At 40.4% G+C, this 18,815-nt stretch overlaps 1 protein-coding gene across 6 annotated transcripts in view; it reads left to right on the top strand.

Annotated features, from left to right (window-relative positions):
- The window catches only part of AFF3 (AF4/FMR2 family member 3), a 330,156-nt gene that overhangs the window by 50,768 nt on the left and 260,573 nt on the right, over positions 1–18,815 (top strand). For all 6 annotated transcript variants that reach the window (XR_003989977.1, XR_003989976.1, XM_030475872.1 and 3 more), the window contains exon 3: positions 2,526–3,329. Coding sequence is in view for 4 of the 6 variants with exons in the window: in XM_030475872.1 (XP_030331732.1) it covers positions 2,526–3,329 (804 nt within the window). In the remaining 2 variants the exon portion in view is untranslated. The remainder of the gene's footprint in view (positions 1–2,525; positions 3,330–18,815) is intronic.

The raw sequence follows: 18,815 nt of genomic DNA, 5'->3' as shown, positions 1-18,815 counted from the left end.
ACTCTTCTGGATGAGATCAGCTCAAAACAAAATCTTCCCACCTCAAGATGTCCCCAGCGTATCCAGAAGGAATAAACACCACCAACCAGTTGTCAGCATGTGCCATGGTGCCGGCATTAGATCAGTTTGCTGCTTGTGGTTATCTGAGATCTGTCAATATGAGGTGTCTCTGTGTGACCTTCACATCACAACCATATAGAAGAAAGTCTGCTGACTTTTCTGGGCTAGTGATAGTCTACAGATAATCTGCCTTTAGCCTTTTATTTCCTTTCCACCCAAATAGCAGCCATCAGAAAGAATGGGCCTTCTGTTAGGGAAGTTGGATTTCCTAGGGGCAAAACTTGCACATAAATTCTTTTACGTTCATGGACCTAGAAGCTCCTGGGTGGAGAACTGCCGTACAAACTGTCTGTGCTGTAGGAGACTTGTAGGAGGCACAGTTCAATTTGGTAGTCCTTGTCACCATGGGAAAGAAACCTCATACACATGCTTGATGAATCAAACTGGGTGCCCAAGGGCAGATTTCCCTCCACAGAGGGAAACTGGAAAAATATCTCTCTACAAGGTTGAGGATCCACCAGAAGCATAGAAGAGATCCACTGGGTAAAATGAAATTTTTCTGTGCCTTCTGGAAAATAAGTCTGCTGTTTAAGGAGATGCCCAAGTGTAGAAGCCATTTCATTGATCCCAGGAGACACGTGAGTGTATCTCCCACCTTCTTTGTTTTCAGATGTATGTGATGCTTCCCACTTTTGAAGCATTTTTAATAGTTTCTTCTTTTGGACATCAATGTGATTCCTGTGAAGTGAAGGAACACCCTTTTTTAAAGCCACTTGCTGTCTGTGAATTAATGTTTCATATTTCTTTTCATAGCAGGTTATTGTCCTTCTGAAAATAACAGCTTCATATGCAGAAAGAAGATCAGGCTGTAGTGGTTAAGCCATCTTATTCCAAGTTTGCAAAGCAGTGTTTCGGATGCAACACTTCTGAGCTTTTCCCTTTCCACTTCCCTTCCATATATGTTATTTAAACATATTCAACTCTGCCAGCATTGTAACAAATGCATATCAGAAAGTTAGCTGCAATGTTTTTTACATATTTGTAAGGTAGTGTCCTTGAAATTTAGGGGGACAAGTTTCAAGCAAGACAGGACTGCTTCTACTCTCTGACTTAGGAATGCTTCACTGTAGTCCTCTGAAAGTTAGCATGTGGCAACCACTGCACTCATTGACAGGGCATTTATTCACTTTGATTCAGTTGGGGTTTTTTTATAGGAAACTCTAAAAAAAGAAGATTGTGAACTAGAGGAGTTTGCCTTATATTTTTGTTTGAGTGACTCAATTTTATTTGAAAAAAAACCAAAAAATACTCCAATTTTCCAGGGTAACTGATGTTGCTGCTACATCTTTCATATTCTTTATATAACTTTCAGGGAGTCTTCTCCACTCCCTTTACTCCCTTCTTTCTCCTTCTTTCTGTTTTCCGCTAAAACAACGAGTCTTGAGATGAAAGCTTTGTCTTCTGAAGCCAGTGGGAATTTTCCTTTCCAGACCCCATGTCTGGAAGAGAGAAAGGAGAATACCCCTGTCTCTTTACTGTCTTCCTCTGAAAACATAAAGCAAAGGACATCACACACCTGAATCTTGGCAGGGTTCAGAAAAATCTCTGCTGCATAAATACTAACGATGCACCCTTTTGCTTATAGTGGCTTTTTAGAGCAAGAGTTTTCAATTTTTTCCAGTATGTTTTATTTGCTTGTTTTCTTTCTTTCTTGAGCTTCTGCCTTTTCATTCAGGATGGGTGATTTTAAAGATAATGATTATTCTTAAAGGGGCGGGAAGGGGGCTGTATTCCCCCTGCTGCACACAGAAAGCGCTGAGCAATGTGAAGAATTCAGGGTGTTCTGTTCACCTCTTTTTTTAAAAAAAGGAGAGTGCCCTGGAGACATCCTGTCAGAGTATTTTCAAAGAAGGGGCATAATCATCCGTAGTTTTCCCATTGTCCCATGAGCTGTCCTCAAGTCACCTCAGAGTATTTGGTTGGCTTAGACTGGTGAGTTCATTCACTGCTTACACTGGATCTTGTATGGCTTCCTGGATGCCATGTGAGAACTTAGGCAGGCAGAGGAAGAAATTGGGAATCCAGTGTTTTCATTCATGGCTGAAGGAGAGCTTGCACTGGGCTGCAGGAAAAGTCTTATCATGGTCAGATTTAATCCAAACCATTCTCTGTGGTTGCAATAATAAATTTCCTAGTTTCCAGGTAATAGACTTTAACTACAGCATGATACCAGTGATAGATTTCTTTTTTTATATACTCTAAGGCCCTTTATAGCTTTTCCAGTTCAGGGCAGATTTAAGATGTTGACAAGTGTCTTCAGAGACAATAAGGATTTTCGATTTCATCCCTCAACGCCGCTGCTGAATAAGGCAGTGCTACTTCAGTAAGGATTTGAGCAAAAGCATGCAGGGAATTTTGGTTTTCTTATGTTGACTGTTGCAGAACACTCGCTTTTTGTTTTGCAGACTAACAAGGGGGATGAGCTCTCAAATCGCATCCAGAATACACTGGGCAACTATGATGAAATGAAAGACTTGTTAACTGACCGATCAAACCAGAGCCACCTTGTTGGGGTTCCAAAACCTGGGGTTCCTCAGATGCCTCTCCCCAAGCCTGATGAACATCTTATTGCAGACTCAAGACCGCTGCCTCCTCCTCCGATTTCCAACACTACTTCTTCCACACCAGCAGTCCTATCTGCCCAGCAAAGCAAAAGCGCCACAATGGGTTGGCAGAAGGCTGGGCACAATGCCCCTTCAGATGGCCAGCAGAGAGCAAGCAAGCATGGACACCGGTCGCTGGAGTCACACAAGGGTGACTTCAAACTTGTGAACCAAAAATCCAGTCTGGATAAACTAAAACGCTATGCATCGAGTCCCACTTCCTCTTCCTCCACCTCCAATGCTTCCCAGCAAAGCTCACTGAGGGCCACAATAGGAGACAATGTCAGCAGGCTGCAGCAGCCAGCAAAGCTCAATTGTAGCTCAGAAGGAGGAGCTCAAGCGCAAGAGAGGCCAGCAAAGCATGGTGGCAGCCACTGCGTCCAAAATTTCCCACCCTCTCTTGCTTCGAAGCCCAGTCTGGTTCAGCAGAAACCAACAGCTTATGTAAGGCCAATGGACGGTCAAGATCAGGCTCCTGATGAGTCTCCAAAGCTGAAGTTACCAGCAGAGACAACCAAGTCATACAGGGGAGTGCCTTCTAACAAGCCTGATTCAGCCAGGACCAAGTCAAAGATAGCCAAGTTCAGCATTCCTAAGCAGGAAGAGGTAAGTGGTTTTATGCTTTCTATGACTTACTCCCTTGGATGGATGGGCAATGCTTTACAACTGCAAATTGCATCTGTCTCTTTACACATTTTTAACATACTGGTTTGCATGTTGAATTTCTTGTTTAAACATTGACATAGCTTAATGCAAATAGCAGCCTCACAGTACTGTAAAGGTATCTCAACAGTGAAATGCTTGCTGTCTTCAGGACTATAAAACTTCCTATAATGGCATATTTTCTATATCTAATAGTATATATTATTTCACTGAGCTTTTCCTGAGTGTCTGCATATAAAGTCTGGATATTTTTAATTACCTTTTTTGTTTTGTTGCTAAGCAGGTGTATTACTTCTATCTGTTCATATTTCTTTAACTTCTTTCTCTTTGGCAATGACTAAATGAAGTGCTTGTGATCAGAAGTAGTTCTGCCACCCTCATGGTGTCAGAATAGTTTTGCAATCTAAATAAATTACTTAAACAACATGAAATTTGTGGAATAGATGAGAATACAGCAATGTGATTCTGCTTTTAGTTCATAGTATCTGTTTCTGTTTCAAACCAATTTCTGAAAAGATTGAAGTTTGCTTCTGAAGAATCACCATCTGTAGAAACTCAGACATGCTACAAGTATGAGAACATGTCTGAAAAAGCTTCTAGGTAACGTTTCTGTTATCAGCAGTAGATATGAATGGTTTCTGCTTGGGCTTATTTTATGTTCATTTATTTCACATTCCATTTATGCCAGTAGGACACCTTGCTTTATCACTTATATAGTCTGTGATTTTTTTGTTTGATCCTTTTAGATGGGGAGGAAGTGGTTGGTTTTGGCAGAATAAATGGTGAATTTTAATTTTTTCTGGGGTGATTCAGAGGCCTGTTTGCTAATGCAAAGATAGTCACATCATCGCCTTGCGCAAATCAGTACAGCTCCCATGACTTAAACAATTTATAGTATTAATAGAACTAAACGACTCTATTCAGCTGAATCACTGCAAGTTTCTCAGAGCAGAGACAATGATTGTTTACTCTGATTTGACAACTATGATGTGTCTTGAGATGTTTTTAGTCTTAACATTTTTGTTTCTGGTATTGTTAAAGGAGAAGAAAAATCTAATTTTGGTGGAGTTCTGTGGCCTCTTAATGCCTGTTTTTCAGAAATGGAGTTGACTTGTATTCCCCCTTTGGTTCAGCTTGGGAAGGAAATCTCTCTGGAAGCAATTATTTCTCTCAGCTCTGTTAGGCGTTATACCCATGTGTTTTTTCCCTATGGGAAAGTTCCATCGGTTCCAAACAACACATAGGTGACATGTTGTTCCTGAAAAGGGGTTGTTTTAGGCTCTTAAGCTAGATTTGATAAGCAAATTTAGCATTCACAAACTGCTGTAATTGTGCAGATAGATCAGGTAATGGCAGATACTAATATCCATTTAGCTATTATTACCTCTTTCTTATGCTTCTATCTGCAAGTGGGAAGTATCATTACAACTAAGGATGCCTGTGGCAACTGTCTGGATCTTTCAGATTTTCCACCTTTACAGGCATGCAATACTCTAAGGACTAGTTTGGAAAGGATTTTTGATAGGCAATCATTTGTTTGTCTGAAATTCAAGATTTACCATTTGCATTCCAAATTTGCCTACCTCAGGAAAGAAAACTTGCATTTGTTGCATGTAATCCATGCCAATGCATATGGCTAAATTTATACTACAATTTCTAGACATGTAGTATGAATGTTCTTGAGATTTCATTAAACTAGCTTGCTTAGGTACTAATGGCAATGTAGGCTGTGGTAGGAGAGAGTGAACTGCAGAGTAGCTACTGAAGGGTGCACCAACTTCTCACAGATTTTATGGGATGCAGTATTAATGAAACAGTATATGATGATAATAATAATATAAACATTTAACTGAAGTTGAAGGAGGTGCACGAAAACTATTTTCTGGTAGGTTAAAAAAGAGTCAAGCAATAAAAAAAAAAAAAAAAAGATGGACAAATTAGAAGAAAAATAGTAGGTATTATAGGTGTTGGGGTTTGAAACTGGAGTTAATGGAAGACAATGTTTAGATCTCATGTTGGAGGACTGAGAGTCCTGGTGATAAAGTGCACAGCTTTTTTTTTCCTTTATCCTGACATTTCCTTTGTTCTAACATTTTCCATCCCCAGTGACACAAGATGAAACTGGCAACCCACTGGTAGTGCTACAGGCATAAATATTGACCAAGACTGAAAGTTTTCTTAGTCAGTGTTGCCTAATCCAACCTCCCTTTGATTTTCAGTCATACTTCTTTTTATTTCAAAATGTTTTTCCGTTCTTATTATTTGTATCATACATCTCCTAGTACAGTTTTGTAAGAATTTCCATGTGGTTTTTTTAATTTTCTGCTTACAAATTCATAAAACTTCTCCTTTGCATCAAATGTTCACTGTTCCCTATTAGGGACAGAAGTTTTACATTGCTCTCAGCAGAAGAGCTGTTATGGTCCTGTGAATGCTTGCAAGCAAATGAGACCTCTCTTGTTCAGAATGGGGCGAAAGGTGATGATGGCCAAAAATGACCTTGTATACCTAGTGGCCATAGGAAGAGTAGAGATGCCATATAGAATGATTATGAAGGAAAGCAGGCTGACAAGTAGGCTACAACAGTGCCTGGGAAGCTATATGGAAATAAGAACAAGAGTGGCAGAAAAGATGCCGAAGAGCAGCCAGGAAAATAGGAGAAGCAGGAGAGGGACAGAGAGGTATCTCGAGTCCAGGTGGTGGAATGAAGCTTTATGTCTGCTGAGATAAAAGGCGTGTGGCTGAGATGGGCTAGGTAGGGCAGTTAATGTGCTCTGGGGGTTAGTGTAGGCAGCACTGTGAGGTGTTACTGGCTCAGGGTCAGTTTGTTGTCCACTAGGACCCTCAGCTCCTTCCCTGAAGAGCTCACAGCCAGCCAGTCAGCCCCAGCTGACAGTAGTGAGAAATGACAATTTCTCCAACTCCTGCAGATTTGGAGCACATGAAATGATGAGCGCTTCTATGTGCTTTTCGGTTTTATGTTGAACATCATGTGACTATAGGCAACTTCAAGTTCCACAGAGAAAACCAGGAAACAAGAATACATTGTTATAAATCTCCTGATTTGCAAGTCCGCCTGCTAATGCCTTCAAGCTGAGTCCTCTGTTTCCATGCACTTGCATTTAGGTTACAGGATTTTCCAGAGTCTACCAGTATAGCTAATACCTGTACACTTTCATTTGTGTTTGCCAGTTTGAAGGAACCATCAGTGGAAAAATAAACACGTGATGAAACAAAGTTAAGCCTCGTTTAAAAACTGAAGAAGCAGTGTCACACAAAGTGTGTGTGTCTTCAGCAGGATACAAAATCCTCTTCTGTACATCCCATGAGGTTTTCAGAGAAACAGGGCACAAAGTTGGCTGCGGTACAGTTATTATTCACTGGAAATAAAACTACTTGAATACAAATTATAGACCATTACTTTTCAATACATGAAGAAGGTTGATATTTAATGTAGTTCAACACCTCATTTAATATTTTTAATCAGTTTTTGAAAGCCTTCAATGTCTTGACACAGACTGAATCTTACCTTTTTTTTTTTTCTTTTAATTGTTTGAATGAGAATAACTTGCGTAGACCTGTGTGTGGAAAGGTAACAGTTACTCATTTGGGAATTTAATCCTTAGGAGCCAGGTTCATCAGTGTTAATTAGAATCCATATCCAACCTCCTGGTCCTTCCAAATTTGCCATACTGCTCTGTAGAAAGGATAGCTTGTCATCTCAAGTACTGCTATTTCATATTTTGAACTACTTAGGAATTATATTGCTGTAGGTAAAACCCCAATGTAGTGGCTATAAGGGAAGAGAAGTTTGATACCAGGGTATAAAGGAAAAGAGGTAGGAAAGTCAAGTGCCTTTCTTTCAAAAGTTTTGTTGAGTGAGACAATAAGAAAAATTTAAGATAGCAAGTAATGTTTTTTATATCTGAGTTCTGTTTTTGAATTTCATCTCATAGGCTGCATGCTGCTTTATTATTACATTGAAGAAGCCTTATATATTGTCCTTTGCTTACTTCTCTAAGGGTTATGGAGCAAGGAAATTGAGGTTATATTCAAGAATGACTAGCAATCTAATGGTAAAAACAATAGGTTTGTTTCTGTTAAATTTGGTAACACATTTAGGTGACATTTACATAAGGTCATCATGAGGACATGTTCTTATTCCACTTCATGGAGTACTTACTTACACAACTCCTTCTGCAGCAGAAGTAATGCACAATATTGATTTTTTTTTTTTTTTTTTTTTTTCATTTTTGCCCTGATCTTACTCAGGCAAATTCCTGTTTGCCTGGATAAGATACTCCCTGCAGTCATTCTTGTTTGAGTGGCTATTTATAGCTATCAGCATCTGGCACAAACACTAGCAAGTGTTCTTTAAATCTGCGATCTTTTTTTCATCTATCAGTTCTATCCCTGTATATAAATGGAAAGCAAAAAAACCCCACAACTCTTTCCTCTTTTTCTTTGCTCTCTCTGAAAAAAAACCTCCCAAATATGGACTTACTGTCTGTAATTTGTTTAGCAACAGACTCTTTTAGGGAGAGCTTTGGTGTGTAAGCATGTATAAGTAGTTCCATTCCAGTTTAAAATTGAAGGTGGAAGTTCATATGTAAAAAAACAAGTGCAGCTACATCTCATTTGACAACCAAAGCTCCAGTGTAGACTAAATTGGGAAGATGGTCATGATCAGTGCATGCTGGATTTACAGGAAAATAAAGGGGACACAGTGTCTCATGAGGAAGGAAAATGGTTCACTGGAAATCTGAGTAAGTGCTTTTCCTCAGAGGCATGATGCCACCTTTCCGTTGCTACAGTGGAGCCAGTTCAACTGTTGCAGGACTAAGACTTGAGTCCAGATTTTTCTTCTCTCCTTCCCAGGGTGTTCAGTTCTGTCCCAAAAAGGCAGAAATGAGAATAAAATTGCAGTTGAAGATGCTTTTAGACAAAAAGGAAGGGAGAGATTGAATGCATTAGCAAAAAGGTCCAGATTTCTTCCAGCACTATTCTAGAATGTACCCAAAGAGGCTGGAGATGTAAGGACAGAATTAAGTGCATTGATACTCCTTTACCATTTATCAACTTTATGGAAGAATTGCAGTGCTTGAGAAGCAAGTTAGCAATCACAGCACTCGAGTACTGTAAGTACTGTAAGTATTAGCCAGTTGTAGATGTTTTCTTTCCCAAGTGTTCATGAGAATGAGTTAGCAAGCTGCATTAACAAGAAGACACAGCTCAATTGATCCCTGTAATGGTACCACTGATCTTCCCCACAAATAAAAGATGTTTTCCCACATTAAACAGGAAGAACTGAACAACAAGAGCAGTGTGGTGCAAAGATCCCTGCTACTCATGGGTTATTCAGAACCTTCGAGTGTGTCTGTGGGAGGGCTGTGCATTACTGCCTGTTTTTATACTGGAGAGTTCAACAGACTAGGAATGCAAAGAAAGAGTGTATTAAATAGAGTGGTGCTTGAACCACTTTTAACAAATATAGCAGAGACCACAATGCACAAAGATGGATTTTTGGTATAGTTTTCAAATCGTGACACAAACCTCTGCCTTTCTTGCATTCTGCACTCGCCAAGGCACACCGTGACTGTGTGTGCAGGCAGTTTCATTGAACACAGTGGGCCTAATCTCTTTGCTTATTCTTGCATGGCAGCTCTTGTAGAAGGAAAATACTGCTTAGGCACCTTTACTTGACTTTTAGAGATCTCTAGTTTTACTGTTTTTCCCCTCAGCGAAAGAAGTTTCTTTTCCCTTTTGAATTAAATATAAAAATCTTTTTCTGGGAAAGCACTAGCTAAATGTATCAATAGGTTTTGGAAAATAAAATTTATTTACGTAGATCATAAAGTTTTCTGTATGGACTGATTACCATACGGTATATGCTATGTGTTTGTTGCTATGGTGAATCTCTCGTTCCTCATTGTTTTGCACTGGTAGGATGACTATCATCAAAGAAAAATCTCTTGAAACTGGACTTAGACTTATGATTGTCAAGGGAATTCCTTAATGTATGCACCTGCCTTTTTGCAAATTTTTCCCATTGTTGTTCTTTCCTAACTATTGAAAAAAATATTTTGAACAGTTTGTCAGAGTCTCTCTTGAGTCAGGTCCTCCCATTATAAAACTGGTTTTTCCACCTTTTCAAAAGTTTGAAACGCAACCACTTCTGAGGTAAGGAGAGCTCAATGGTTGTAAGAATATGGTTTACTGTGAGAAAAGTGTATTCCTTTTGCCTTCCCTCCACCCCCACCCCGAGTGGATGGTTTGCTTTATGAATCAGCTCTGGAGTTAATACAAAAGTGCATGCATAAAGATGTCCGCAACCCTGTATAATTGCTTCTTTAGTTCCTTTTGGTAAGCACTAAAGTTATCGATGAAGGAAATAAGAGTTCTAGAGCTACAAAAAGCAGGTTTTAATTGCACATTTTATCTGATTTTTTTGAATCCATTTTAGTGCTTATGATGATTATAACTGCATGCAATAAAAGCCCTCGCTACCAGAAACAAAGTAGTCTAATAGACCTCCTTTGTGAAATGCATCTCAGAAGATACATGGCATCTCTATCACTTTTCCGCCTTTGGCCCTATTAACGTGGATTGCTCCCAGGCTTATAAGGGTGTTCAGCAGCTGGAGAAAGCTGTCCTTTTCTAGATGGGGCTGCAGGAGCTGCGCGCTGTGGCACAGCACTCTTGCAAGCTCAAGAAGCTCTCCTCAGCATGAGGTTTCAGCTGAGCATATCCCTATCTGCTTCATGCCTCCTTAAACAAAGGAGTGCTTAGAAAAGGTTAGGGTCCAGACAGAGAATGAGGGTGGGTTTGCTTTGGAATTCAGATTACCAGTGAAATACTTAGACGCAGTCTGCCTCTCAGACCTTACATTGCACAACACTAGAGTGTTGTATCAGTGAGCAGTCAGGTGTGGAGTCCAAGCCCCTGTTGCTCCTGCAGAGCACTTATTAATGCCAACTCACATCCTCCTTTCCAATAATTATAGCAGGGTAGAGCATTTCTGTCCACTCTTTGTCTTCACAGCAATCTGCAAGGGATCATGTAGGATGTAAAGATGGTTTGGGATATTTTTTTTTTTAATATCCATGAAAAATATTTTACTGGTTTATTCTGTAGTTTCCCCAGTCTTTCATGAATCAGAGTGAAATGAAACTGTCACCACTAAACATACTCACAGGGGTCAGTTATGACTGATGAGCAAGGGAACCAAAGGAAAATACAGTGAGCTTCACAGATCACTGTTAATTCCAGCTAAATAAATAATGTATATGTGCCACTTGATGTAAAAGGTTAAAAAGGTCAGACCTCCAGTAATTGTTGTAAATGCATCCAGCCAGGCCAGAAGCAGTTAAATTCTTTATTGTTGGCCACATATTCGCTTACAGTAAATGAAGACAAATATCTGCATGTAACCTTAAATATCTCCATGTAACATATTTTATTCACCCTGCACGTCGTAAAGTTGTCATTTCCGTAGCACTTTTGAATATGGAAGATCTATCCCTGTGGTATCACAAAATAGCTTCCTAGAAAAGTAATTAACAGAAGGCTTTTTTTCTTTTTTTTTTTCTTTTTTTTTTTTAAGTTCAGAAAAGATAAATAACGGAGGCGTCTGATTTCCTGTCACTCTTGGTTAACTTTGTATGAAAATGGATAGCTTCCAAATTAAAGCAGGCACCGGTCTGTCTGGAGAAAAATGCATCTGTAAAGAAATGTGTACATTACGTATTCATGTAGTTCCAAGTCTCTTAATTGTATTTTGTATGTAACAATTGCATGTTCTGAAATATGGTACCTTTTTTACTTTAGGAGTAATAAACAGCATGCCAGAAAGGCTGAGGTTGCTTCTTACATGATTTAGGATAAGCATTTGTTTTCCCAAATTCACTCATACATGCACCACTCTCTTCCCTCCCCTCCAGCATGTTTCTCTGAGCGATGAAGGCTCGGTGTGAGATGGCTTTACACCACATTTTATTCAGAAGATAAAAACACAAAAAGCATTTAGGCCAGTGAGACATGAGGTCAGGAATATTGAGATCCAGCATTTTCTTTCAGAACCAAAACCTGCTGTTCATATTCCTCTGCATTTACTGCAAATGGCTGTAAGGGAAGCTTGTATAGCTAGAAAGAGAGGAAAATTAAGAGTATATCTTGTTAACTCTTATCACTAACACGTTTAAGGTGAGATGGGATTTGAAACACTCACTCTGCTTTGTAACTAGCCTGAAATGAGATGTTGAAGATGATGGGTTTTTTTCTTGCACATGCTAGAGATTATTAATATTCACATACCAGAACATTAATCTATTGTTAATCAAATTCTGCATTTATTTAAAGCTACTTGTACAACTGCATTCAGATGAAGAGGCAGGTATAGCTTTATGTGACTGCGACAACTTCTAGACCTGAAGTAGGAAAGGGGAAGACAGCTGTGAGATTGTTGATTACAAATGCAGTTAAAACTGATATTAATACAAAGTATACAGAATAGCTGTGATTTGGTGGTTATGCATTATTTTCTGAGAGGCCTTCTCCAAATTTAGTTACAATCTCAGGGACATCTGATACAAGAAAACATGTTAGCTTGTTAATTTCTGATTTCGTGGAAGTATCAGTCCAGAGCGGAAGTATGCTGTCTAGAAAAAAGGCATGGGATAGAGGACCAAGTGCAATGTGAGACAGTTTGAAAAATACCATGAGCAGATAATGAATGTCTTTCTTGCACCAAACTGTGAATGTTTAGCATGCAGGAAAAGTTAAACGTACGTAGATGGAGAGGCCATAAGAATGACCCTGTCCCCGTAAGAGTGGAGGAGTCTGAGGAAAGAGTTGCATGGGAGCCCAAAGAGAAAGGAATGAAATTATGCTTTGAGAAACCCACCGAAAAGGAGGGGTTAGTCACGGTCTAAATTTTTGTCCTCATGAGAGCACCATGCAGTGTGAGATGGACAATTTGAAAAATACCATAAGCAGCAGTCATAATTTATGATAAGGTCTACTAGATAAGCCCTTTCAAGAGCTTAAAGATGGCTGAGCAGGCCCCAAAACTTCAAGTTCTTTGCTGCAGTGTGTTTGTTCCCATGAGGAAGCCTTTGGGAGCACCCTTCTTTCCCATGCAGTTCCTACTTCTACATAGGAATGGACCTATGTCCAGAGGACACCCCTGACAAAGAAACGAACTGCACGATTGCAGTTATTTCTGAAGAAGCTTGTGCTCTCCCACAAGGACAAAAACTTTGACAGTGGCCATCATCTTCTTCACAGATGTGATATCACTGATCTGGGAGGAAACCACATTATCCATCTCCCCCATAAGCAGTATGGCAGTATGCACAAAGCTGGGCTTGGGTGTAGGCGTAGCTTCTGCTGGAGGTGGAAGAGGTGAAACCTCACGCTCACACAGGATGTGCAGAACGTTTGCCCCTAAACAGAGCTGACATCTTCTGAAACACAATAGGTCTCTCCCCCAGTCCTCCACCAGAGGGTTTATAGCTTCTGATAATACCTGGTTGCGTTCTCATCAATAAACCAAAAGCACTGTGTCTTTTACTACGGTAATCTCTTCCATGCAGGAGTTTCAAATCTCTTCATAAGCATTAATGGCAACTCTAAAGAAGAATATGTTACAGATGACTTAGCTGAGGTGCAGGCAGATGGAGACACCTTTCTCAATGATGCCACCACCAGCAGGCACACCACAGACCAGGTGTGCTCCCCTCAGCCCTGTTTGCTGGTGGTCTTGTCTGAGGGAACAGCTGGAAAATTATGTGGGAGTCTGGGGTAGAGGACAGGATGGTGCACCTGGATCATGCATGTTATCCCATTCCCAGATTAAGGCTGAATACAGTCACAGCTGGCTGCAGACTCAGAACAAACACAGCCAGGGCAAATTGGTGTCAAAGCAGAGAGCAAAACCGAAGAGACTGAGCCCCCAGTTCTGTGTTCTGATGTCTGTGCTGCAGCTTGCCATGTAGCAAAGCATGGAGCATGAAAGTCTTCCATAACTTTATGCTGGAAATGGAAGTTAACACTGAAGCATAAGTAAAGGCTTCTTGCTAAACTCTGAATTAATGTTTCTCACTGTATTTCTTCCTATCATTTAGGTCGCTTGAGGCAGAGACAGTTCCTGAGTGGTTATGTCACTTATGGTTTACCACTTCCACCTGGGTTACTCGCTGCACATGCTCCACTAGAAATGAATAGGAGTTTTGCCATTGCATTCAGTGGTAGCAAGATCAGGGTTTGACAGGGATGAATATTTCTTTTCTACATTCTATGAACTTCCTTTGGTCAAGAAGATATTGCTTGAGGGAAGACAGTCTTTCTTCTTCAATCTTTGTTTTGTTCCAGAAATGGAGATCTAATATTTGTGGTTGTTTTTTGACATCGCTATTACTTTGAAGAAAGTCAGCAGTAATAATACAGAATAACAATCGGTGTTAGGAGGTGGTATTTGAATTCAGAAATGCTATGCTGCATTAATCTATTAACTTCAGGACATTTCTTTAAAGCATCAAAGGAGCTTCTTGACCAGTATGAGGTGCTTGAGTCATTTTTAGTCTCTTGTAACTAAAGTTTCTAGCTCCCTGTTCAGAATCAGTTTCCCTACCAACTCTTCAGTCAATAAATCTACGTGAGTGATTTCCTGGCAGTTCTACATTAGGAATTACGGCATATCTCTGCACATAACTTACAGAACTATCTCAATACACAAAGAAAAGACCATAAACCACGCCGAATGGGGATTTCTCAGATATGCTAATTGCTGCTATATAAAGAGCAGGGGCTGAAGAGCTGACACAGAGGAAGTTCAACTAAAAAGTACCTGCCACAAATCTTTGAAGGTCCACAGAGGGCCGAATCCTGCTGCTGCTGCTTCATGGCAAAGCTCCACTGAGTGAAGCTTTTGTAGCTTAGCAAGCTCAGGCAGGGAGGACCAGAGGCTCCATGCAGGCCAGTGCCACAGACAGGCAGGGGCAGGGGCAGGGGCAGGGTTCTGCTGCCTCCAAGAGCTACTGCTGGCATCAGAGGCAAGTGGGGTAGGCAGCATACCAGTGTGGGAGCAATTCCCACCTTCTCAGCTTTTTACTGCCTGGGTGCAGTGCCCAGGCTGGGTTCTCATCTGTCCTAAAATAGACCCAAATGCAGGCCTACTTTATTTCTCTTTAAATGGACTGGATCACATTTCCTGCTCCTATCTTCTCATCTACGAGCTTGGCTCTCGAAAATAAAGCTGCTGTTTTCATTACACTGATTTTTTGTGCATTCAGAGCATGGGCCTGTCTAACTAATGGAGGTCCGCTACCTCTTCTGTGAAGCTCAGGTTTGCCATTCAGTGACAGGAAGATACTGTCCACATAAATGATCCTCCAAATTTTTGGCAAAGTTTGTACTAAGTTGACATCCATGCCAAACTTTGAAGATGAGTTCCATATTTGTAAAACACTGTGGAAGAATTTACAGCTTAAAGGGGGACATACAGTTCAGCAAATGTGTTGCAACCAGGTGTGAATTATACTCTCGCAGCTTTTTTAAATGACACATTTTATGCACTGACTACAGATAGGTATTTTTGCACAAGGTGGAATGGGGCTGGATCACTGAACTTATTTTAAGTAGGCCACTACACATCACTGCTTAGTACTGATTTTTAGTCACTGCACTTGAACCCTGTGCCTTAGGTTGACCTGGCAGACAGAAATCAAACGTAGCTGCTCTGCTACTTCTACCGGTAACACCTGTACAATTTTTTTCTTAAACAAGTTTTCTGTACTATCTGAGAAATGCACATCCTATTAAAGATAGTAATTAATGTGGAAAGATGAAAACAAACAGTTATTATTCAATAATTTTAAGAAAGAATATTTAAAAAAATAGATCAACTAGACAAATCAAACAGTATAAAATTGAAATGTGCCTTTGCAGGCCCTGTGGGAAATTCAGCTAATGAACTGAAGAGTATCAGTTTCTAGACAGGCAAGAAAGTCTGCTTAATTTAAATAAATAAAGTCAACTATTTGCCTCCTTATTTTAAAATCATGGTTTTGGGCATGATCACGTAATATGAACAAAGTAATGTCAGTGCAGCCTGTGCGGTTTGAAACAGCAAGCGAAATACAATTAACTTCAAAATGGCAAATTGTAATGCTAAAATAAACAAAATCTTCTGCCTTCCAGGTGTGAGTATCTTTTAAATGTGATGATGTCACCCTGTAAGCCGTTAAACTGTTATCAATGAGCAGGCTGTGCATTTTCTAATGATTACTGTGGAGTTGGAAAAGACTCTATAACGTTCCTTCAGTTTGTTCATCATTTTTGTTTGATAATTGTCCTAAAAATCAATGACAGCTACTGAGTACAGAAATTTGATTGAACCAAGTATAAATATAGGCAGCAATTTAGGCTGTTCTTACTCAGTAGGAAAATGTCTTTGGATAATAAGTGGATTCCTATCTAAATTCATGAGTTCTTTTATGACATTTTGGGTTAAGCCTGAAATAGATTAATCTTTTTCTGATAAAGTTGCATAAGCTGTGATTTCTCCGGTGACCACATTTAATTGGATATTAAATAAAGTGCTTATCTTTACACCAACCAGTTTTATAGGCTGGATTTCACAGATTAAGTAACAAGTAGTAGGCACACACAAAAAATCAGCTTTTAAACTGTGATATGCTCAGATTAAAAATTGGACCATCTTGATTTGGGTAGGCTTTTGAGATGCAGGACTGCAACTGAGGGTTAAATGCACAGGATATAGAGGAAAACTGCAGGATGGTGCCAGTAGCTGCGAGGACAGGTCTGTGTATTCTTCCTTACCCACATATTCTTCAGCAAACGTACAGCGGGATGGTTTTCTGTTGGGTTTGACAAGAAGCTTAAATTCCTGATAATGCTTTTGAAAAGCTTGAGGTCAGGATTCATTATGCAAGGTACTGTACAAGCACACAGTGAAAGCTATCCTGTGATAGAGACTATCAGCCCTGGAAAGGCAGAGGAAAGGTTAACGGAATCCTGGAAAGTAAATTAACCTATCGCACCTGAAGAACGGAGATAGGGACAATGCTGAGAGAAGTACCCAAATGGAAAGACATAGATGGTGTTTGGGAGGAGGAAGTCTTAATAGGGTGAGCAAAGACCACACTTGGGAGGAAGAGGGAGATGATAAGAAGAAGAACGTAAAGCTGAAAGCGCGGCCCAGCTAATATGGGAAACGTTCATTTGGTACTCCTCTTGCTGGAGAAGGTAAACTGATAAAAGAGCTCCAAAAGGGCAGAAGATAGTTAGGACTCACTGCATTTCCTGTTAATGGTAATGAAGGACACTCTTTGGAGCCAAAAGGACACTTTCATCCCAGAGAAGGGCAGGACGTTTAAGGAATCTGTCTGGATGGCTTGGACGTGTGTGTGAGATTGGTGGAAAGGAATATAGCAGCTGTGCAGAGTAAGACAGGAGGGGAACCTCTTGTGAGGAGGAGTGTGAGCCGGAGGCTTTACAGGGGGAGGAAATAAATGAAGGCATTTGTGTTGAGTAAGCTGTGCTAAACCAAATGATGTGGAGCTCACGCTAATTGCCATTTTTTCCCCACTGGTATGGCATCTTGCGAATGTGAGAAGAAACTGATGCCTAACTGATGCCTCCCTATGTAAGCAAGTCTACTTTTGACTTTCAGCACATGGAGCTGGCAGCCCTCTGATAGCATTTTGTTGGTTTTCTCCTCATACACGGGATGAGAATTGCAGTAATGCTCTGCAGGCAGCTCAGGAGCTTGGACAACCCTTTCCTCAGGGATTTATTTTGACTTTGGCAAGATCAAGCAGGAAGAGGTGCAGTGTAGGTTGTGGGTTTTTTTCCCATAAATAAAATTTACCGATTGCACAGAGCATGTAGCTGTTCCAGAGCTAATGTCAGACTTGGAAACTGTAAATGCTCATGGAAGGCAGCTCACTTCCTACAGCGAGTCAGCAGAGGCTGGCAGTGCTACAGGTGCCATTGCCGCGCAGGCTGCAGTGACTCCTGGCTGCTCGCATTGTTTGGCTGAGATTCAAGGCACAAGGTGTTAAAAATCCGAAGTGTGTTGCTGAAAGATAAAAATGGAAAGTAGTTCCACTGAGTAATGGGGACATGCATAATGGCCTTGTGCTAATTTCAGTCCGGGTTACCGGGCCCTTTCTTTTTTGCATAGTTGAAATAGCTGTGTCCAGATGATAAAGATGTTGACAATTATCTTCTCCATCCTCCAGCGACCACACAAAGCTAAGCTTTTTCCTTTTACTTTCTCCTCATTTTCTTTTATTCCTGGCTTGTCATGGCTTCTGTCATTGGCATGAGGTTATTTTCTAGAGGAATTTCCTTTGCCTTCTTGGCTTTTGTAATATAATCATGTTGTTAAGGATTTTTGCTTTGAAGACTTGTTTTTTTGTTAAGACTTTTTAGAGCAGTGTTCTCTTTGCTGCCTCTCACAGAAGTCAGCTAGTAAATTAGCAGCCATTATTTCCCCCTAGGCTTCAGAAAAATGGTAAATGACTTAAAGGGTTTTTTTTCTGACTTGTTTTACTTCCAGTAAAGCAAACACTTCCAATAAAACACCAGGAAGGGGATGATGAGCTTCAGAGCTTTTGCTGGTTTTGGAGGCTAAGTGCTGGACCGGGGGCTACATCAGCCCACAACCATGTACACTGGTTTCTGCAGCAAGGAAGGCTGATCAGGGAAGTCTGTCAGCCGCCACAGCCTGCCCTCAGAGATGAGCTGGGATTCATACCAGTGCCCAGCTGGGAATTCCCAGGGATGCTTGCAACCTCTGCTGTTAATAAGCTGGTGTCATGCTCCCTTTGAAGTCTAGGCGGTGGTAAACTATTATGTGACCAGCTTGCAGACTCTGGGACTTTTCTTAGCAGATCTGTATCTGGTTTTAAACTTGTGCAAAAACATACAGCACAATGGTAAGCACACGGTGTACCCTTAGAGGCATGGTTTGCAAGAAGGCTGTTTGTATGTAAACCTCGTTTCTCTCCTAATAAGTAGACCTGTGGAATTGTTTGAGGATGGGCAGATTTTTATAAATGTCTGCTCTGTCAGCATGGCAGTTCTGAGATTGAAAAGTCACTATCTAGACTAGCTCAAAATATTCGTGTGTTGTGTTTGTATATAGCATGGACAAATAAAGAAAAAAATCTCTACAGGTATAAATTGGCCTCATGTCACCAACACTGGTGATTTATCTCTTTACTTGCTGGTCTCTTATTAGATGCATAGAAGTCACCCAAGTAAATTTCCAGTGTCCATGCACCCTAACAGTAGTTTAATTTCTGGTTTAGCAGAGAGTCTTTGTAAAATTCATGTACATAGATACAGCATTTTTAAATTGCCAACACAACAGCAGAAGCTTAAGTGCAATTTTTATTCCAA

Source organism: Strigops habroptila, chromosome 2 (assembly GCF_004027225.2).
Source record: "Strigops habroptila isolate Jane chromosome 2, bStrHab1.2.pri, whole genome shotgun sequence".
In the NCBI taxonomy this organism is placed as follows: Eukaryota; Metazoa; Chordata; class Aves; order Psittaciformes; family Psittacidae; genus Strigops; species Strigops habroptila.
This window is presented reverse-complemented; position numbering and strand designations above follow the sequence as displayed.